At 35.4% G+C, this 23,943-nt stretch overlaps 1 protein-coding gene across 3 annotated transcripts in view; it reads right to left on the bottom strand.

The window, feature by feature from the left end:
- Positions 1-23,943, bottom strand: part of retn (retained) — a 117,632-nt gene that overhangs the window by 3,596 nt on the left and 90,093 nt on the right. For 2 of the 3 annotated variants that reach the window (XM_053758630.1, XM_053758632.1), the window contains exons 5-8: positions 3,803-3,986; positions 1,682-1,823; positions 1,177-1,387; positions 216-378 (exon numbers count right to left, since the gene is read on the bottom strand). In XM_053758630.1, the coding sequence (XP_053614605.1) occupies positions 216-378; positions 1,177-1,387; positions 1,682-1,823; positions 3,803-3,986 (700 nt within the window). The remainder of the gene's footprint in view (positions 1-215; positions 379-1,176; positions 1,388-1,681; positions 1,824-3,802; positions 3,987-23,943) is intronic. The other variant, XM_053758631.2, reaches the window with a different exon arrangement.

Below are 23,943 nucleotides of genomic sequence, written 5' to 3' on the forward strand. Positions count from 1 at the left end.
AATTCTGTAGTGTAGACCACGGACCAAGTACAAATACTTGACGATTGACGCGAATACATGACGCGAGTCGTCAAGTATCTGTCACATAATTTTTGTTAAAAAATTGCGAATATTTCTCCTCATTTTTTTTTGCTACGTGGTTACGGTACGGTACGAAATAAGGGTGCGTTTGTTTTCATAATTGGATAATTTGAATGAACTATAATTCCACTCACCGTTGTGGCTCCAGGTCTGGCTGGGGACTGTTGTTGTTGTTATTGTTGTAGAGCGACCAGAGCGTCAAGCGCGAGACGTCGATAGCGCTGAGGGCGGCGGCATCGCGCGGGGACATGATCGGGGCTGGGTTCCCCGGGGGCGACTCCGAGCCTGGGCAGAGGACTGAGTTCGTAAGACAGGGTAAGTAAAGAAATAAATAGATCAACGGACCACACTAAGCACTAAGCTTCGCGGATACGATGGATACACAGGAACGGACACAACAGATAAATATTTGTCCGCGTTGGGAATCGAACCAAGGACCTCCAGATAGCGAAGCGGCTGCACTGGATTATAACATTAGTAAGAAAAGTACGTACGTAAGTAAGTAGAAAATACTTGACAAGGGAATGAGTAAGACAGTGAACTGTTTTAGATGTAACTAATAAATAATTAAGGGTATAGACAGGACACGATCTGGTGGAATCAGTTCTCATAAAAACCATTGACACTGTATCTCTTTTTTTTTTCAATTCTGATTATGTCTGTTTTGTTTAGCATAGCACAGACCATGATTAAGTGTTGAGCAGTGATGATTGCTACTTCACAAAAAACTGTAATTGCTATGGTATACATGATGTTATTGTCCATACCAGCCAGCCACATGATTTGGCAGAGAACAATACTAAGAAGAAATCGTTCTTTCACTGATGCTGCAAGATTCTACATTATAGTTTCAATTTTAATTTGATCTAAAAGTAATTAATCAATCTTAAGAATCTGGAACGATGGAAAGATCCTAAATAATATTACAAAAGCGAAAGTAGATACGCGTTATCTTCTGAATCATATAGTTAGGAATACGGAAAATGACATTGGCTACTTTTTATCCCGGATAATAATACTGTTCCCGTGAGAAATGCACGCGAGCGAAGCCGCGTTCAAAAGCTAGTCATTTATAAAATCTATACATGCACTCACCATTCCTCATAAGCTCCCTCTGTTGCTGAATCATCTTCATGTACTCTCTGACTCTGTACTCTATGTCGTGCTGGGAAATGTGCGGGGCATGCGGGGGCAGTGGAGGCAACCGCGGCACCCCCGCTACTCCCCCGCCGAGTGAGAGCGAGAGAGGCTGCATGTGTTGAGACAGTTGTGCGAGCGAGGCAGGTACCCCGCGGCTTAGTGGAGGCTGCAAGAGAAAATAATAGATAATAAATAACTATATTGGTTTCACCAGTTTGTGCTAGTGGAACCTAAGGTCCAGAGCATTATCCAGAAGATATATTAAAACATCAATGATTTAACAGAAACAACACAGTTGGTGTCGCTATTCGGAAAACTCGGTTTAATCACAAAAGTATTAATAAATATCTACGCTCTAAAACATTATGTATTAGGTGCATCTATTACAACCCATGACGAATCAAGGTCATTAAATTTAAAAATTAAATAGAAGCAGGTATAAAGTACATCAATGACTTACCATAGCGAGAGCCGCCTGAGCGTCATACTGTCCGGATGCTCTGCGTCCTTCTCTCTTGTTGCCTTCGATGGCCGCATCCAGCTCGCTACGGGTCGACAGATTTTTCTTCTCACACTCGTAGTCATAGAGGTACTTCATATACCTAAAAATTAATATTCAGTGATATAAGAAATCAGCTAAATGTACGAAACATTGTATGTTTTTATGCATGTTTTTGCTGACTTATTGTTAATTTAAACGATCAAATTCTCGAAAATAATAATGAAAAAGTTATTTTACATGTTACGCATGATGTTAAAAGCCTTAGTATTATTCATTGGGGACAAAGTATTTTCAAAGGTTATGGAACTCGTGCACCGTTCACATAAATTTGACCCATTTATGCTATTCAAAATGAGTCAAAAGCGGCATTTCAAAGGTTTATTAATCTGTCACAAGTTCTTAAAATAAATCGAAAGATTACCTACTTCAGCAAGGAACGTCACATGTCACCATTCAATCTCAAACAGTCTCTTTAATGATGTCATTAAGTCAACGTACCTATCCCCTCACATCGCATCACATTGCACGCTTATAAATCATATTTCAAGCCCAATTATTATCAAAAGCCTATCCTTCAAATACATAATAGAACATCCCAATCAACCATAATCCTATTCTCGAGGCGAGTCGATTTTATACGAACATATTGTCAACCGTTCGTTGTCATAACTCATATTAACAACCTACATATTTAATGCGGCACACAATAGAAAACTTTGAGATGGCCGACGCGTCATAAAAACCGTGCTACCTTTTCATGAACTGTCAAATGAGAGAGTTAAATATACGGCATTCGTCATTACCGCTCGTCTAATTTTAAGAGCGACTAATAATGAACATTATTATAGAAAAAGTGGGCACTTGAATAACAAATCAGTCGAACGTTGAAGTCGGGAAGCTCCTTGTTACAGCTTGGACTACAAACTGTGGAAAATGGGTAGTAATAATGGTAAGAGGCTGGGTTAAAATCAACGCTTCGTGCGTAACGATGCACAGTTTGAATTAGAAATGTAGTGTACCTTTATGTGGGCCGACAAAAGGCGTCGAGGTGAAGGAACTCTCATGAAAGATAAATGGGAAATTATATCGGCGGATGAGTTAGTTGTTATTAATTATCACGTGACACATAGTCGCGACCGTCATCTCACGTACGGCATTGTGCGCGAGGCTTTGTCTTCGTGAGAATCCCAATGAGAGAGGGTCATACAATGAGATGCCCAATATGGAGATTAGGCTCCTGGCTTGGTCTAGACCACACAGATTTCATTGCGCGATCCTTTGTCTGAGCTGCAGATTGATCTTTATGTCTATGGTATTTCTGCAAATCCATTGGTGCATGAGGATGCGTCAAGACATTAACCATCTTTTGATGTTGTGTTAATATTTCCTATGCTCGTCGTGGATCATGAAACAGCAAATGTGGTTCTATTTCAGTTTACAAACAGAACAATGTATTTCATTAATGATGTCGTGGGCGAATAAATATTTTTCAAGCGGAACTAGCTTTAATGTGATTCATTTTAACTGAATCCGTAATAGTTTATTAACATAGGTATTCCAAGTCATATAAAATTTAGGTACTTACACATAATTCTAAATGAATCATGTTTATTATGTAAGATCTAAAATGTGACCAAAATCTGGCAATGATGATGTCAGTGACAATGGTAATGATGATAAAATTCACGCGTGCGAAGCCGTGGGCAAAAGCTAGTGCTACTAACAAATTATGTCTTCATAGTAATAGCCAAAGAGGCTATGGACGATAAAACCGAATACTCTTAATCATATACCAAATCTTCTTGCTGATATTGCGACTAAGAAGCACGACTTACCTAAAGTAAGTTCAACTTGTTAGTAATTCCCAACTTCACAAGAATAATAAAGTGAAAAAATAAGTAACAAGTATAGTAATTTATACGTACCTAACATGTATTCACGAAATAAATTATTTTGATAACAATTATGACGATAAAATGAGTCCTCACCGAACCCGCGGAGATAACAGATGAAAGTAAGATGACTTATCACTTATTATTGATACTACATCTAATAGTGATGATTATAATGTTAACTTACTGTGTCCTCAAAGTAAATGCAGCGGAGGTGATAGACGACGGAAGCCGAAGACCTTTGATGATCTCCTGCCACAACTTCTTGTTGATGACCTCGACGAGGCCGCCTCTAGCGATCACGAGGTTGTACAGCTCGTACAAGTCCAACACAGACTTAGCCATGATCGGCAGCCGGTTTATTGGAGTGCCTGGAACAAGGAAATTAGATCATCAATATAGAGATAATTTCAGGCTTAGACTATATACTAGTTTGATTCGTAAGACTCATAAATGGTGATTATTTTACTCCATCTGGATAATTAAAATCCAAAATAGTGCAAAAGTATACAATTATTAATTGTTATAATTTTGTCTATATGTAGCAAGTAGCAACGGAAAATAGAATTAAGCAAGTCTGCTTCGCAGAAAATAATGAAAATATAGATCCATATGGGTCCAATAATATAGTTAGTTATTTATAATAATTTACTACCGACCACAAATAGCGGATACAGCAACATGAAAATCGCAGTAGATTCCGTACGGCTGTAACTCCTTTTATAGCATACTTCATAAGGCGCGTAAAATCTAAAGCGTGGACGATCGCTCGATATGGTGCGCGCCAGATCAGAAGTTTCGATACAGTTGCATGCATAATGTTGATTCATCATCTGTATTTCCTATTAAAAACGACGTTATTTGTTATGGCGCGTGTGGTGTCCAACTAGGCTGGAGGTTACGGATCCACAACTCCGTAAGCTCCAGTGAATGTCGAATGAGGCGACTAAGGGAACCTCGACGGAAGTCTTAAAGGCTTATAATGCAACAATATTCCTATGGGGTTTGTCATTAGGTAAGCAGCCGGTCAAAACGGAGCCGAATCTTCAGAATTTAAACATTTGATCTACTCCAGGGTTCTTGTGTCACAGTCGAGAATGGAACCTAGAACGCGCGTGAGGGAAAACAAGATTTGTTTTGCTTTGAAGTTACATACTACTTATTGTACTTACTAATATAGAAAACAGACAAAGATTGCTTACGTGGTCTCTAAATGTTCCAATGTCCGTGTTTTTACGTTCCAATGTAAAAATTGGGGAACACTACACACACTATGTACATATTTATCTACTTTGTATATGTGTATATATTCATTGTTTACTTAGTCACCTACTTAGAATTAATTTCGGCATTCCGGCCCAGCTCCTATCCATTACGAGTTTAGGAGAATTACTCCAAATTCGACAGCAGATCGTTTATAGATGAGAGCGGAGCATTAGCGAATACCAAAACGACTATTTGTCAATCCGTCTTCCTGTTACTCTTGGTGCAAAATAAGGTTAGTGCAGAATAATCACCGAATGCCAGTAGTTTGCAGCTTTTTGAGAAATTACTATATAATATAAAATTTGACGTGACAAAGCTCTCGCTAAAAATAAACGCTTTGAGATTTGATACGAACGTTTGTTTGAAAAAATCCTTGTTCAAATTTAGACAATATTAAATTAAGACTTTTTTATGATGACATAAAATTTCTGCTTTTTAGGTATATGTATAGCATAACACCTATCCAAAAAATGAATAGAAAATAAACTTCTAAGAATAAACAACTGATCATTTTAAAATATTTTGTAAAAAAAACTTATTCAAAATGGTTTTTGGTTGAAATCTTTGTAAACAATGTTTAATCCTCGGCAATAGGTACTGCAACGCTGTTTTGGTATTTCTTATACCTATGCGGTGATTCCCTGCCCTATGAAGTTACACTTCTGTATTGACATCATTTGTATTCTGGTTATCGGGGGCGAGGGTTGCACGTCACCCGAGAGATTAATTACCGCTGCTTTTCAGGGATGATGCGCGGAATGGAGAAATTGAGGTACTGGATACCTACGTTGTGGAGAATTTTTTGAATATTAGTAGTCGTAAAAGTCATGTCAGATGCCTTTAGGTAACTTGAACATTTGACACATGAGCAATAACACACGATAAAAATAAAGACTATAGTGATAAAGAAACGAACGCCATTTAAGCTGCACGTACAAGGTACACCATTTTATCTAATCGTCAACAGTCGCGCCGATTAAAACCAACGTCAAATTTGACGGTTTTCGGAATTTCCAATTATAATTTCACTGGCAAAAACAAACAACATTAAAAAGCTTATTATAGTTATGCTGATTCAGCCACCTGGGTATGCCCCTACATACTTCTTGACACCTGTAACTAATACAAAACTCGCCACCCATACGACTCGTTGACATTAAGATTTTATTGCGCCCGCGCATACTATGTTGCTTTGCGCTATCTACTCTTCGCGATCCTTTACGATCGTGCAAATGAGACACGTTCGTTGGTGTAACCTGATGGAAGGTTTCTATTAATTATCATCAATTTTAGCTGTTACAATTTCTAAGCAGTTTAGAACAGTAAGTAGTAAGGTGTGAACGTATTACCTATGTTATGTATGTCTTATGTCCAATCGAACTCAGTGGATAAGGCACGACTTCTCGAGCGAAATTACATAAACGCGAGACTGGCTATCAGACACGAAGTTACGCTTAAAGTCCCGCTATCCGACAAAATAACAAGTTAGTTACAAGAAACCGTGGACAAAAGCTATTGTTTATGAAAGCAATCACCCCAATAACGATTTCCACAAAACGCAATCCCCGCTCCGGCGGCGGCGGCGGAAAACGCGCGATTCGACGCGCGTGCGCTTAGCCGCTTGCGCGCGCTATTTGCATAACCCGACCATATGAAAAGGCCCACGCTCCCCTACTTGCGCCACGGACTCGACAGCTCACGACATTCGGCCGCTCAACGGGTAATTTACGACGTATGTCAAATCGCCGGCAGAGCCAATCTAATCGTGCCCAATTGTGACAAATTATTGCTTTTCCTACGAAACCTTACGCTAAATTTCACTTTATGGACGCACTCGTGCTTTATGGTACTTTGTATAGAATCATTCTTTACCGATACCGCACGCAATAGCTACAGTGTTGCATCCGAAGCGATTATTCGCGCCTCACCCCATATTTTATTGGCCTTCGATGTCGCTTAGAAAGGTTAATTCTTTTGTGTAACAAATTCGCTGGTATCGTAAATCGCCGGCGAACGCCCCCGTGCGCTGATAAAGGATTGTAAATAAACCGAGATTAGCCGGTAATCTCCTTTAAGTGTTGCAACTTTGATTTGTAATCCGTTTTACGGGCAGAAGTTGAGGTTTTCCAGTTTTATGGCTATTAATAAATTTCACACTTTAAGTTGCTAAATAGTAGGTACCTACTATATTTTGTAATTGATGAACACATATTAAAATATGAATAGAGTAGGACAGTGGATGTTAAAGTGTTAAAATTTAATTTGTGTTAAAATTATAATGAAAACTCGCGGTATAATAGTCCCGCGTCTACACGGGTTATAATCGATCGAATCGACATTCGACGCCTACCGCTTATCGAGAGCTGTATCAAGGCCCTTTATACCGCACAACCCTGCGAGCGACCAATCAGAGAGGCCGGAGAGCAGCTCGAAGCCGCCCATTGGTCTGATACGCTTTTGATTGCACCGCCCCACTCGATTCTCGACTCGATCAATCTCAATTACTCGTCTATGTTGGTACCACTCCAACTGGCGAGTGTGTGATTAAAGAAAACATAACAACTTTCATTTCAATTACAGAAAGTCTACGAAACGAACGTAAAATTACTAATTGCAATTACATTCCTTACTGAAGTTGATTGATTTCCGTCGTATTATATGTAACAATAATAATGCATATTGCATTTTCTAATTCACATTAGAATAACCGTTAGTAAATAAATGCACAGTAACGAGCAATTCTAGTGTTCATCAATTATAGAAGATAATATATTGTGATATATAAATAGAAATATTTGAACACGTGCTAGAAATGCCAAACGCAAGGAAAACCTACCGATGTGGCTGTAAAATGTTTACGATTGAAGATATAAATTCATGTTATTGCGACAAATAAACCTACATCAAATATAGCTTAATATTATTGGCACAAGCATTTATGAAGTTGATATGATTAATGTGGTATATAATTCAAGTGATTTAAATAACATTAATTGGCACACGCTCTGCAATCTGGCAAGAAAACAAATTAAGGTTAAACGGTGGATAAAATTTGCTTTGCTTAATAACAGTGACATTACAAGTCGTAAAAACATTATAAAATAAAAACGAGGTGCAAAGCGGATTAAAATATAATTGCGGAAAGTTGATTTTATTTCTTATTGTTACATTAGGGTCGTAAACGACAGCTAGCCCCTGTTTAGACAGTCGTTACGACTTTATGGGCGGAAGAATTTATTGCGGTATGAGGCGGGCTTTTAATTTAGAAATACGATCATTCTAGTGTTAATTTCCACACTTCGGAACAAAGCATACGAAAATCTTCAGTTTGACTTCAGACATAATCCAAATTTAAGTTATTTTGGAGATTTTAATTTTATGAGAATCATGAGTAAGTATATTTCTCCTGAAATGAGTGGTTCGGTTCGAGACGGCTGACGTACAATTCAAGGCGTAATAACACCACGGAGTTACCATAACTCAATACATATTTATTGCTTGTAGTACAAATTCCGAGAGATACGGTGCGAAAATGACATAAGGTTGAGGATACAACGATCAATCACGAAGAGAGCAATAAAGTTGAGAACAATCCAGCGTAATTCCGTCTGAGGGACATTAAAATGACGGCCGCCCTATCCGGTGCAACATTGTGGCGGCCAACCAATAACACTTTCTTATTGGGATATCTCACTGGAATCACAAATAAATGCACTGAGCTGATACGAATTCTGATTGACTTGAGCATATGCTGGACATATGCTCAAGTCAATCAGATTTCACAATATTAGAATGCTTGAATATAATGACGTAATCAAAATACCTCGAAACTTAATACCAAAATAAGAAACCTCCAATAATTCTGATGGCTATTGCTATTAAATTTAATATCACATAAATCATTTATACGGACGCAAATCAAATCAGAGAAGCATATTTAAGTATTGTATCGCTCAGTGGAATTCAGGGGGCCATTCGATGTAATTGGCAATCATTCAGAAAATAATATTTTCGCTCCAACAATCAAGACAAAGGCGGCCGATAGTACCTACAGGCGAGCTATTACGGGTCAATACCCATTATTATGCGATATTTTCGCGAGCACGGCCCTCCGATATCCCGGGCACTCGCATGAGACGGCAAATATCTGTAATTAAAGGTTGTAAAGTTGATTTACAACCGGGTTCGAGCATCGATCCTTGGGGAACGCCTCGACCAATGGTGTAGCTGGAGCTGCTTTTCGCCGCACCTCGTATCAATTTATTAGAAACGAATGAAAATCGCGTGTCTGCGGTGGCTCCGGCTGGTGATAATACTTATGCTGCGGTCACGGATCCCATCAGTGCATCGATGGATCGCGGTGGATAGTATCGAACGCTGTAGCGTGGTTTACGACCCGCGGGGACGGTAACACCGGCAATAAAATTGCAACAATGGAAATGTCGGATGCGACTGAAGACGAAGAGATCATTGCCATCAATGCAACAATGGAATCCTTCAAATGGTGGCGGCTATCGGCAACCGTAAATGCACAAGTTCCACTGTAGGCTAAGCTGTAAGTAATGATGACAAAATCCGACTTATGGAATGCATAGGACAGTAATCGTCAAATTTTTAAGACGATTTGAGACAAGCCATTCGCTTCAGTAATTACATTAACTCGCGACAAAGGTCTAAATATTATTGTACATATACAATCATCACTAATATGCTGCAGTAAAATAAACATTTAATGCAAAACTTTCGAAATTATATACGAGATATCCAACATGCTCATTAGATTGCCAGTGTTGTGTGCAATTTGTGAGATTTATTTCCCAATAAGTCTCTACTTAGGTGATCAATGTAATATGCTTTGTTTTCGCTCGCTCTCTAAGGCTAACCAATGATGCCCCATCATTTGCACGTTTAATATTGGGAAACCAATTATTGGTATTTGTTTCCCACTGGCAGTATCGTCTGGCTGAGCTGCATGTATTTATTTTTAGCGTTCATTATTAACGTCACCATATTCGAGAATTTTTATGGTTGCAGAGAATTTCGTCCGTCAAACCGAGTCGTCTAACAATGTTATTTCTTCTGTTAATTATAATTATACATCTCAAATCATGTAACTTTCACATAATTACGATTTAAATTATATGCTTCACGTCTACTTTTAGAGACTGTATAGTCTTAGCTGAACCACTTTCTGCGTTCTCCGTTTAAAGTTTATAAGTCCAGGTTCTGCCTACCTATATTTATATTTTATGACCATCGCTTTGTCGCTTACGGGTATCGTAAAATAGCGTTGGAATGGAAACCTTTAATTTACTTTATCATTCCTTTTTTTGTGTGGTGTATGCAATACAATGTTGTTAATATATTCCATTGTTACAAAATAGAAACATGATTGGTTTTTATAAACAAAAATACACGTTGAAACTTTAGTTATTATAAACAGAAAATTAACGAAGCAAAAGCGACTTATGGCGTTGAATATGTAAAAGATGAATAAATAAATAGTTCTCAAGAGTCGAAGCCACCCATAGGTACAAATGACGACCTAAGACATTAGGGTCACGAGTATAAGATAATAGAATATGAAGCAGTTGCATGTTCTTCATTTGAAGACGAAGGTGTCGAGCTAGCAGTGCCACTGTGCGCCGGCACACGTCTGAATGAACATTTGAATGACAATTCGTATTTTAAAATGCGGCGTCCCGAACGTGACGCGGCGGAATTGGAGGCGTCACAACGAATTCATTATAATGATAGTTTGTTACTAATAGTTTGTATAGATGAGAGATAAATTTCTATTTTGTGAACATGTTTTTGGAAACAAGAAAGAAAAATAAAGTAAATTCAAGCATAAACCGGGTTCTGGCATAACTATTACAATAAATTACATTTACAATAAAAGATAAGAAGATGTAACGACTAGTGAATGATAAGATCTTGTATATTTCCATTTCTTTGCACAACTACACTACCAAATAAAAAGTTAGTCACCAAATACAAAAATACAAACAAAACACGAACTAATGAAAATCAATGAGATTCCAAATCGTTAGATGGAACATGAAAAGTTAATATCGAGACATGGGACAACAAAGATAAATACATAACGGAAATAAATAAAATGATCGGTGACAAAAAACACACAATGGAGTCAAAGGGCAGGAACGACAATGCTGAGATAGAACAAAATAGAGTGTACCACAATGAGACATTACCATAAATGGATTGGGGAAACAGGGTTACTCGATAGGCAGGGGCTTTTTTATCTCGAATTTTAAATACTTTTTCTATTGTCAATATATAGCACTGGCTGGTTTGGTTACTGATTTCAAATAATGGAAATTCGAAAATTAAAAATATCTTGCTTTTGACATTGTAAAAAACAAAAAAAATTAAAAGTACTGTGGTTAATAACTATTAACAACAGAACTTATGAATATGCTCATATAACACGTTATGGTTTCTGGTTAAGATTTTTTTGAGAAACTTTAATTTAATTTAAACTTTAATTTGAAATATCTTTACAATAAATTGTAAGTGATAGAAACATTATTGTTTACTAATTTTCCATGTTAATTTATATTCGTATTTAGTGAACATTTGAACTTTCTCTTTGCTAACATACAAATAGTTTTAATTTTACAAGACATCGGAGGTGTATTGTTTTCGAAATACGATATGAACGAATACCTACATACGATGAATACTAGTAGGTCATACCTTTTTTATTACTTTTATGAATTATTCAACTCAAATTTCTACAAATAAATTTCATCCTGACCGCGACTTGTATATGTACAATTTTATGAGATGGTAAAACGTTTTCTGTTGATATAACTGTTGATTCACAAAATCGAATTTTTGTGTGAGTCCTTAAATATTGATATTGACATAGAAAATTGGAATAATTTTCATGTAAACATCTGTTATATAATTTATCAATATAATCGAAATATATAGTCTAGTTGTAAATGAAGTATGAAGTATTTTAAAAAGTTCAAATAAAAAATGTACATTACCTAGGTGCAGTTTAATATTTTCAGAAAATAAATCGTTTATTTATTCATTAATTTCGATAAGAATATGTAAGAATATGTCGGGCTAATTTCGGTAAGAATATGTAAGAATATGTCGGGCTAATTTCGGTAAGAATATGTATATACTTACCGAAATTAGTCTACGAGTACAAAACAAGAAACGTAATAAAGATTAAAAAAAAATTAATAGAAGTTTCGACACTCCAGTCACGAAATGACCTATAACCATTTCGATAATCGAATTAGTTCAATGTGTTCACGAAATTAATCTGAGATGCGGCTTTGTGCTGTAAATCCGATGTTCTGATAGTAACACGGCTTATCTTAGAATTATTATTGTATTATCGAGTGTTGAGAGCCACCCACTACGCTGCTGACAATGGTTCGTATGTGTACGATATTGATTGATTTTTTTATATTCATTCGTGGTCGTTGAACAAACTATGTTTACACACCTAAATGTGGAAGTAGGGCAGGGCTATATATTGTTGTAATCCTTACATATAATAAAAAGAATCGCCTGTCTGTATGAACGCAATAAACTTAAAAACTACCGGGTGGATTTTCACCAATAGACAGTGTGATTGTGGAAGATTTAGGACTATAATTTATTATGGTTTTACTCGAGCCAAGCCGGGCCGTATACTTATAAGACCCATTTGTCGACCCGTTTTTGAAGAAAAAGCTGTGGTGAAGTTTTTTGCGCCGCTTCTTCCTCACTTGTCATTGGAAGCCGGCAGTAGACTTAGATTTAAGTAAATATTTGTAAGTAATCTAAACTAAGATCAATAAAGAATTTTGAATTTGAATTGAACAATAATTTCTAATTCACATCGCAAATCCGGCGATATTATAAATGAGAACATTTAAATTTATACATATGTACATATTAGAGAATATGTATGCTAGTCAATCATGCAAATTTTACTGGACGAATTAATATGGTACCTATACATACATATGAAATATAACCCGAAACAGCATACAATTTCACCTGAAATGACTAAAGGTGCGGAGCATCGGTACTCTAATACTTGACCGAAATAAATACTAATAAGACATAATTATTATAAATAAATTTAATTTATGTACCCGTGAATAATGTCATAATTAATTACGTAATGACGCTTCACGTTTCAAGTTAAATTTAAAACATATTTAACGGCGAAACAACGTTACGGTATTTTACTAAGTGTAATTGTATGTTAAAAAAATCTAATAAGTGGAAATATTGTACGCGATATGTCAATGTATACTTATGATGATTTTTTAAAATTTAACATGACATTTTCACATATATATCATGTTTTATTTTATAGAAATATTTTTTACAAATGATTTACTATACCTACCAGAAATTTAACTTCATCTACTGAGTCATAGACTACAAGATCGGTGTAGTCGTTATAGTTAATCTCTGTCGGTAGGTACTTAAAATCACTGACAATAAACGCAAATAAAATCCGGAATCGAATCAAATTATTTATTCAGAAATCAGAGCTTCACAGACAATTTGTCACGTCATATTATAAATTAATTAATAATTATCAAAGCTACAAACTATTACTATACTTATACTAAACAAGTATTTCGAAACGACCACTGCTGAGAAGAAATGCTGAAAACTAATTTAAAAAATAATGTGACGTGGAAACTAGATGTTTATAGCATTTATGTCGTTAATAGCGTATGGTGAATTTTTTTTTGACAAAGTTAGTATGTACACAAAAAATATGGAATATCAAAATGCCCATTTTCCTATGACCCGCCCAGAGCCGGGGCGGGCGGAGTATAATAGGCGGGCAGGAACGCCTCCGCTTTTTATTGTTCCAAAAAAACTCATAAAACTATTTTTTAAATTGTGTATGATCAATTTATTTTGTTTTTTAAATGTCTCATCTCATTTCTGCATGGATGGCATTCCGGTTGCGTTCGGGGTTGTGAAGCAGTGAAGCCGCGGGGTCAGCGTAAAAAAAATAATTTTGAAGATTCAGCTGTGCACAACTAAAGGCTAGAAGAAAAAAATATCAAACTTACATAACCAATTAGTAAGAATGTCAATCTGTGGAAAACGTTTTCCATTGAAACTAACATCCGTGGGAAAGGCACACAAGTCGCGGATATGAGATAGTGAGATAACGCAGGCATATCCGGGCGGGACACTAGTCAATCGGCGGATATGGTGAGCAAATACGCGAAGTAGGTTGCCTTTCGATTCATTTACAAGCCTCTGCATTTGGTTTTTTACGTCCTTATTTGGTTAAATTATAACGTTCATACAAAACGTGCATGACTGTCAGATTGACAGTAGACGAATCATAGAAAATGACCGGTTAGAGAAATTGGCGAATTGAAGATTCTGATGACATTTTACGTATATTACAGTTAACGTCAAAGGTGGATTAAGGAGAAATGATAGTGATAAAGTAACCCAAGTAAAGTCTTAAGAATATTTAACTCATTTTAACTTTACGGTTATGGATAATTATAATTTGTATAAAAAGTACGTAAAGTATATATTTATGGTGAAAAAATACATAATACATAATATATATTTTTTAGTACAATTACTTAATTTTTAAGGCCGTTTCTCCTAATTCGAGTCCAAAATATGTTATACGGAATTACGTTATTCAAATTCTCCTAGAAAAATAGGTGAAATTTCAATCGGGCAACTCTTTAATCTTGAAGAATCAAGTCGGAAGAGCTGTCATCGCTTTTTATAAATAATCGCTTTTAGCCAAGTCGTTAGAGGGGTGTAGAGGGGGGGACTGGTAATTTAGCTGCTCATCCATCAAGCACACCTTCCATCCGACCTGGATTCATTCAATTAAGACGATTTAAAACTATAGATGTTACGGCGTTAATACGATTTGAATTGCTTGACTATGTAATTGAACTAGCGGCCTATCCCGGCTTCGCTCGGGTTATTTGGGCTCGGGCATAAATTATAATCTAATTTTAGGTGTATTCCCCAAAATTTTCCTAAGGATTAATACTATCTATTAGTGAAAACCGTACGAAAATCCGACCGTGTTGATTTTATTGTGCAAAATATAAGTAGAAAAATCCAAACATTTGGTTGCAACAAAACATTCTATTTTTGAATCCGTGAGTATTTATGTGCGAGGCTAGGCAATTACGATTGATTTTTCGCGAATAACACAAATTAGTAAGGCCGCTTTTTCATTGGATCTAAATGATTTTTCACCTATATTTAAATAGACAGTGATGAGTGATCCATAAGCTAATTACATTCTAACGAGCAGCAATCCGTGACATCTCAGCGGTATATTTCGATGGTCTTCAGTGACGAGTGATGCCTTTTATTTTATAGCCATGGAGGTGGAACTATTCTCGTCTGAGGAAATGGATACGCGTCAATCGTCCGACGTCGGTGAAAATGAATGAAGAAAACAATACCTACGTGTGGCTTCCGTAGGACGACTATCTTGGGACCGGATCGGTTTCATTCAGATTGGGTCATTAGCAGTGTTAAGTGCAAAAAGATTCTGGCACCGGAATTAATGGGAATTATTGAATTGACATTAAGTTAGTATGTTAAAAATCAAAAAGTTCTTTTAGACAAATAGTCTAAAAGAACACAATAATACACCATATCGAGTGTTCCCTCCATCTACACAACTCGGCTCTAATTTGAAAAAGAACATATTTTTTAAATTCAATGTCAGTCATGAGCTCGGAGGTTTTCCGGCCAGTACCCTTCGCGGAAGACAATAAGTTCCACAAATTTCAATTACGATACAATCTGACATTTTGGTAGCAGATTTCACTTGTCCAACCCATACAATGCAACCGGGAAGGCCGGCTTGTTAGCACCTCCATACGGTCGATTAGGCCCGCGGCCGTATATTCAATTATTTATTTATTTATTCGTAATTAACCGCACGAGTTATGGTCGTTCGATTTACGAGCGAACGAGATGAGTTATCATTCGATCGTTCACCAGACGTTTTGGTACTGTCCTCGATTTTTATTATTGCCTCTCCGTGTGAGTTAACACTTATATCGACAGGTTATTTATTTGTACGGCACGTCGTATGTTTCAATACAATATAATGTATTGCGTCTGACGCAAATTACACAAATGTTAATTTACATTTTTTTTCCAGAGTAATTTACAATTTCCGCGTACTCATTTTATTTTTAGTCGCCCGTTAACCTATTTTATCATTGTGAATTTACAATAATACCAACTCGAAATTATTATATATGATACATATCTAATATTTACCCAAAAGTTTTAAGCATGTAATAGTAATAATTATAACATTTAACCACTTTATATAAACATTTAATTAGACTTATAGTAGATTTTCTTTGTTTTGTCCCTATCTCTCTTTTCAGTATTTCACAATGAATGAACGAGACAATACAATGAATAACTATTCCGAGGCTAATCAGAGAATAACGTTTTTATTAATAAGTGTTTACTTATTTATTTGTTGAAATCAGGTAATTGTGCACGTATTTTTTCTTTCTTTATTGTAAGACATGAGAGTATTTAGGTATGTGTATTTTATCGAAATATAGAACCTACCAATATCGAAAATTATCTATTTAGACTATAAACTAATAATACAACAGCTATTCAACTGCTATTATTGTCAGATTGCAAATGTATACTTACAATACTTTTCTATGTTACCACCATTTTATTTCTAGATAGGTGTGAAAAAAATCACAACTCATTAAAAGTACAATGAGTGTACCATTAATAACCACGTATCAAGAATCGCAGATCGGGATATCGACGATTTTATCGAGTGCCGATACTCGATAAGAGGGCCGTCACGAGGGCAATTTGTGAGGGCCCATAAATTACTATATTAAAATAAATCAAACGGGTTATTGTTCCTTTCACGCCTTTCGATATTTTTTTGTGCGCTTGTGTTTATTTCTCCAAGGAGAAGAAAGAAAGAGAAAGAAACAAAATATATGTATATAAAACATATAGGTAGCTATATGTTTTATAACATTTATTTTGATAGAGTTTTTTATTGCTATTTTACAAATTTTCTGATTTCGAATACCTATGAATTTATTAGTATATTTCTATGTATAATATTGATTTACATTTGCGTGAAAATTTGATGTGAGTGTGAGTCAATGAATTTTCATAACACTCGATATTAAAATTATAAATCCTAGTCGTAAAGAAATAATTTACAATCAGCCAGCATCTTAAAAAAACGAATCGATGAAAACTAATTCCGATTCAAATCGATATTAAAATATGCCTTCCTCTGTCGCTTGATTTAACATCTACTAAACTGTTGGGCAGGCGCGAAACCCGCCAGCGTTAATAAACGATATTAATAAGTTATGTTTTTAATTACGAGTCGATCTGTTGCTTATTTATTCGTATAATTTTATAGGGCCCTGCGGCGAGCCGGTCAGCCGAGCACAAGAGGCACAACAATAAAATATATGTGCCCTTTAAGGATACAACTCCAGTGCAAGTCGAAGCGACGCCAGCTACGCTGTACCTGTGGCTGTATCTACTTCGCAATTGGTAACCATTTTAATTTACTTTTATGTATGTGAATATATACAATTCAATGGGCATAGTTAATCAATATTATATATTTTTTTTTTTATTTATTACATTTTGATATAATATGAAAATTAGAGATAGCGATGAAGATTTTTATTTTAACTTTATTGATGTCACGCCTAAACCTACGTAAAACTTAAAAAAATTAATTAGATGTTTTGAATAAAACATACAACCTCATAAAATAATAACACTAACTTGGGAAGAACTGTCAACCTGAGCCACATGTTCCATTTAACGGAAGGTACAAAATCCTGTTCTCCATAATAGGTATTTTTAAACAATAAATTTTATTAGTTCCAAGAGTTATTGATGTTTACGACTATAAATATGTTGAAAAACATATGCTTACATAGTGACGTTGCACTAATCCCGATGTTTTAATTACAATTTAAGTTCAGTAGCAAGTGTATCCGAACTTCGAACACAGTAATGGAACAATGCCTTAAAATATATGTGCCCAATGAATAAATCGGTAACGAGAATTGTCGAGTGTGGCATTCCACTGCCAGATGTCGATGCCCGAATGTCTAATAAGCCTTAAATATTATTTTACAAGCCTCTGACGGCCAATGAAAAGCTGATAAATTTATTTGTGAGTGTGAAGTAATGCATATCTTTAATATTAATCACATTTATGTACTTTCCTAAGCTGAAGGGAGTTTGACATTACTTTTTAAATAAAAAAGTAATAATTACGCAACAAAAAAATTCACCTATTCTACCTACGCTGCGCTAAATTTGATACTGTTCAAATCATGTGACAGATCGAAAAATAACGTGACACACTGACGTATCCGACAAGTGTGAGCGTCGAAGGAAATACCAAAAAGTTACCGAGTGACGGAATGACAGATTGACGCGTCCACGTACTTGTAATCGTGCGTACCGCTCGCTATTATAAAATTAGCACGAATCATAATAATTTTAAAATAACATTTTTTTCAATAGCTTAACAGTATTTAAATACAGAGAAAATAGGTTTTTGGGAAATAAGACAATAAAAAATAATACTGTTTCAAGCAGTTCAAAGAAAAGCGAATTGAAAGAGCTACACACATTTTAACGCTAGCAAACAGTAAAATAAGACTTAAAAGTGTTATACTTAATTGGTATAACTAAGGCCGTCAACTGTCCACCAAGGTATCTAAGCGTGGTAAATTCTGCAAGCACATGTTTCGAAATAAAAATCAAGTAAAAAGCGTCGATCGGTGCGTCATATTTCTCGATCGCCGAAAACGATTGTTTCGTCTCAGTTCCCGCCAAAATACGAACCCGATCCGAAAATGGGTCATTGCAACATTGTCCAGTCCAACCTCTATCGGGCATTATACAAATTCACCGCAACGAGTTATTAATCAAAGTTTACGTCGTCGTAAAACCACGGCGGGATTAAATTCGAAATTATGTTTTTATGGGATTTAGATCCTTAGTTATAATTTGGGATTTTTATAAGGCAAGTTTCCAATTTTGTGGCGTATGATTTATGTACGGAGCTAGACGAGGCGCAGACGACGGCGGCGGCGAGGCATCACAAACAATGTGCCTCTGTGTCAACTCTTGATGAATCGTATTATTTTTATAACCTAACTCGTGAAGGGTATGCTTTATATATAAATCACTATCCGTGTCGAATTGTACAACTTTATATTGTAAAAACGTTATTTCATCTATGCATAATTATTAAATTCAATATGGTTGTAGTTAAGCGATATTAAGCATTTCTCATAAAATTAGAGTACATAACTAAAGATATGCTTCATTTCTTAACGAAAATGGATATGACAAGTTTGGCGACAGATATAACTATGCCAAGACTTCAAGACACCATGAAATGTGGTTGGCATGTCAACAAAAACACAGTAATATTTAATCAAAATGAAGATCAAGAAAATTATAAAGAAAATGGACGAGATGGAAGATTCCGATACAATTTCCCGGGCCAATCCGGCCAATCTTATACAATGTGGCATATAGGGCAGGGCACGTGATATAGATCAAAAGATGTCAGCGCGCTGTCTCGTTTCTTCTCATGCATTTCCAATACGCACATCTCTTTCTTGTATATGAGCAAAATTAACGAGATCTATAAACAAATAGGTAACATTGTCAACCATATTTCAACATGCATTGGAAAGTTTTCGATCATTTGCTATCACGAGGCAGCTAGTTATAACTTAGCTGAACAAGGTCAAGGAAGTGTGCCTGCGCACAACAGCGCAAAGTTCAACATTGTAGGTATATAATCGGCGCGCAGGTTAAAGTTGACGTCAAAGCTGACTGATACAACTGACCCTTTATGAATTACTCTATCGTGACTGACGGCAAATCTAATTTTACAAAAGCATTATAATTAAAGTTCCACTGAACAGCTCTCGGCTTACAGTAGATCTAGCTTGGAAGTTCTCCCAATGGGCATCGGGATGCGGCGGCTGATTTCCGGTCCCTGCTTAGATACGATAGTTGGCTCGATTGATTTATTAGGTTGATTTGGTATTTAGACATTTTACATGTGTTCATTGATTTAATATGTAAAATTACCCTAAGTAACCTCTATATGGTAGACATAGAGGCATTGCAAAGAACTTGACGTAAAGGACATGTTTCCCTTTTGTTTATTTCTTTATTCTCTGATAATGCAACTTCGTATTTGTTAGTATCAAATGAAAACTTCAAAATTTAAAGATTTACAAGTAAGACTGTAATGTTAGCACAATCTTTGGAAACGTTTTCGAACATAGGTACGGTACATACATATTTCTTTTTGTAATCAAGAGATCTTATTGTGAATAATTTATCAAATATTTCTAAATGGATCTAAGGATGCACTTCTTCCAGTTATCTGAGTACTGGCAATGACTAAAATTGTCAGCAGACTGTGTGTACTAATACTTAATGATATTAGTGTAACGCGCGCGGCACTGCGCTCCGCCGCGCAGCATCCAACACGCGTATAAAATCTTTGATACGCGGCACCGATGGAATCGAAATCCGATATTCGACTCCCGAGTTTATTTATCGCGAAATGCGACGATATTTTCGTCCGTCCGTCATTCGGACAGTTCACAGAACCGGCAAGATTAATTGTATTTCGGTTGAGTCATCAAAATAATTAGAATGACGCTATTTTCGTTTGTGATGCTAATTTGACAGACGTCGCGGGAGATTTCGTGTTTTCTTGTTTGGGAACTGATTTCTTTGATTACTTGTTTATTTTATTAAATTTGACCTGAATTATTACATTGTTCTAGTACAAAACAAATTGGAATCTATAGGCAGAGTTTTGTCAACATAGATTTAATTAACTTGTCATAAAAGAAAAAGACATAATTATGCCATTCTTTGGCAATAATAATCTTACTATTACACAAATCCAGAATGTCGGATCTAAAGCAAATGACGTTACAACAGTAAGGATGGGTTGCACAGTCAACTTTGACGTTGATTTTAATATACGCAGAAAAGCGCAAGGTACTACATTTTGTCTAAATGTTGGCGGCACGCCGGTTAAAATCAAGTTAAATTTGACGGAGCAACTCACCCTAAATGTCCATAAAGCATTGGCGATAATCCAGAAATGTGATGTTTCAGATATTGTGTCTTGGCTAACAAACACAATACACTTTGAGTCAACGTTTCCGCCAATCGTCGTACACTGCTTGCTTTGGTCTTGTGGCGAAGCCGAACTCATATTACAACCAAGCAATATACATACTGCTTCAGGCATCATCGGGGAAGTAACAGTTACTCTCAGAATATTTGATAGTCAGTTCTTAGAAGAGCTTAATCTACGGCTGTTAATTTTGAATGAGAGCGTAATAAATGTGTTTGATTAATAACATTCTAGCGAAACAAATGTAATGGTTGTGATCAAAGACTTGATCTAAATCATCGGAACAATGCTTACAGAGCACATTGACGAATGTGCAAATAAAAACATCTCATCAAATATATGGACCGAGGAGACCGCTCTTAGATCTTATTACAGAATGCAGAAATTGTACATATATATCTATTATTAATTTAATTCATTGAGACATATACGGTTGTTCAGTTCTCTAGTCAAGGAATAATAAACCGTTTATTTATGGTTATGTAGAAGCTCCAAAATTAGGAAATCGCCAAATTATGTTGACGATAATATAAGATCTTCTAGGAGTTATAACATTACTACAATATTACAAAGTATAAAATACAACCAATCAGTACATCGTAGAAATAATATGAGAAGACCGTTACCAAGATAGTACAAAGCACTTACAATATGTGAATGTCGACATAATAAAACAATAGTAAAAATTAATTATGATTTTAAAAAAAAGCTACGGTCTTGGTATTTTAAATACAGCAATGGAAATTTCAACAATATGCGCATGGTGGAACTGAGCCAACACTTGCTCTTTACACATTTGATAATATCTAAATATCTGTAAACTTTTAATCATAATGCAAGGGAATTAAATTCATTGTATAACAGTGAACACAACTTATCGTTTAAAATATTTTTGAATTTAGTAAAAATAGATAGATGTTGTCTCAAAATATGAGAGATGATTTATATGCATGTTTCTGAATCACAAAACTTAATGATAAATATTTTGTTGTTGCTGTCATAATAATTTATGCATGAAAAATTACAGTCAATGGAAAACGATCGAAAGATCTAGAAAAACCTGTAAAAATACTAAACAAAATGCATACGTTGTATCAAATGAGTATTAACAATATTAATCTTGATAACATTAAGCAAACGGCATTGTCCTACTTCAAAAGTAAAAAATAAACGCATTAGAGTAATTAGCTTTGCCGTCTGAGTGGTAGAAAGTATAATTTTTGAATGGTACTGAGATCAGAGAGCGCGTGGATGTGTTGTGACACTATACACTGGGTGATTTATGAGGTAAACGCTAATCGAGCTATTTTATTTATAACTTGACTGCTAGAAACGTTTGTTGACATTAAAATAGGCCAGTAGGTAACAATTACAGGAGACAATTTCATTCAGATTAATTTCTATAAAAGAGGTTTGTCAGAAGACATTCATTAAAAATCAAGGAAGATTATTTTTTTAATCAAATGAGCTTAATATAATATGTACACCACTTGCTTCCAGTGAAAGAAAACATCGCGAAGAAATCTGCACACTAGTTTACAGTTTAACTTTATTAATGTCTATGCTACCAGACGTGGTAGGCAATCATAGAAGTCCAACTTGAATAAAATTACACCAATTGTACCAATTTTACTCGAAAAAAAGAATATGTACTTAGTTAAAGAGAAAAAAACTAAAATAAACCTATTTTAGGCAAACCTAGAAGAATGCATGAAACATTGAAATCAATTACTATACTGTATCTGGTTTCACGAATGTACCAGCCACGCATTAGGTTGACCTCCACTGGCATTATACAATTTCTATGGAATTAGACTATTACAACACGCTATTTCTGTGCAAATTTTTCAGTTTATAAACATGCAAAATAAATAATAGCGATTTGGATTTTGCTTTGCTCCGCTTGTTCAACCATCGCAATACTTGCAAAATGTTTTCTAATAAAACTTAAACACTTCATACACTGGTCCTTGGAACAGATTTTTTGTTAATATTGTTATAAGCACATTATCATTTTTACTTTTCAATAACATGTATTATAGTTAAAAGATATATTTAATGAAGATATTTTTTTCTTCTTTTTTTTTCGATTGTTATTGGACTGATGTCAGATTTTATCAAACCATGACTTTTACGATTACCTATCGCCATCTATTGACAAGTATTGTATGCACACTGAGCTAAAATGAGTAATTATATTAAAACGAAAGTAAATCTAGATTGTGTCCATAATTACATTAACATTAATTGGTCGTGATTATATGTCTTCTACAATACTAAAAACTATATGAGAAAGACACATCGTACGAGGAAACATATGAAATTGCGACGGTATCGCATTCTAACAAAAGAAGCCGCACTTATATGTAAAGGTATAAACAGGGGTCTAAATTACATAGTTATAGTTGCTATCAAGATGAGAATCCGAGCTATCATGAGATCTGGGAGACAATTAGACAATTATAATAATTAAGTGCCTAATTACAGAATGTGTCTGAGGCAATTTAAACTATGTGCTAGGTATAGAAACGAGATTATGTAATAAATATAAACAGCTGACTTTTTATAAACATTAAACAAAATATTTTTCTAAATTCAGTCTTTTTTTAGTCATTGTAGTCAATCGTTATCAACTATGGTCGCGACCTCGTCGATTAGAACGATTTGGACAAACCGTACATATGCCCAATTGTGGACTAAAGTTCCGCTACTTAACTCCAAAGAGATTCAAACAAGGAGTCGAACCCCGATCCGGTTCCGAATTGTAATCATCGTAACTTTCTATTTGTGATGAGACGTATAAATGATGATTTTAAAGCTGTCAAGCCTCTAAA

The sequence above is a fragment of the Plodia interpunctella genome, chromosome 18 (assembly GCF_027563975.2).
Source record: "Plodia interpunctella isolate USDA-ARS_2022_Savannah chromosome 18, ilPloInte3.2, whole genome shotgun sequence".
In the NCBI taxonomy this organism is placed as follows: Eukaryota; Metazoa; Arthropoda; class Insecta; order Lepidoptera; family Pyralidae; genus Plodia; species Plodia interpunctella.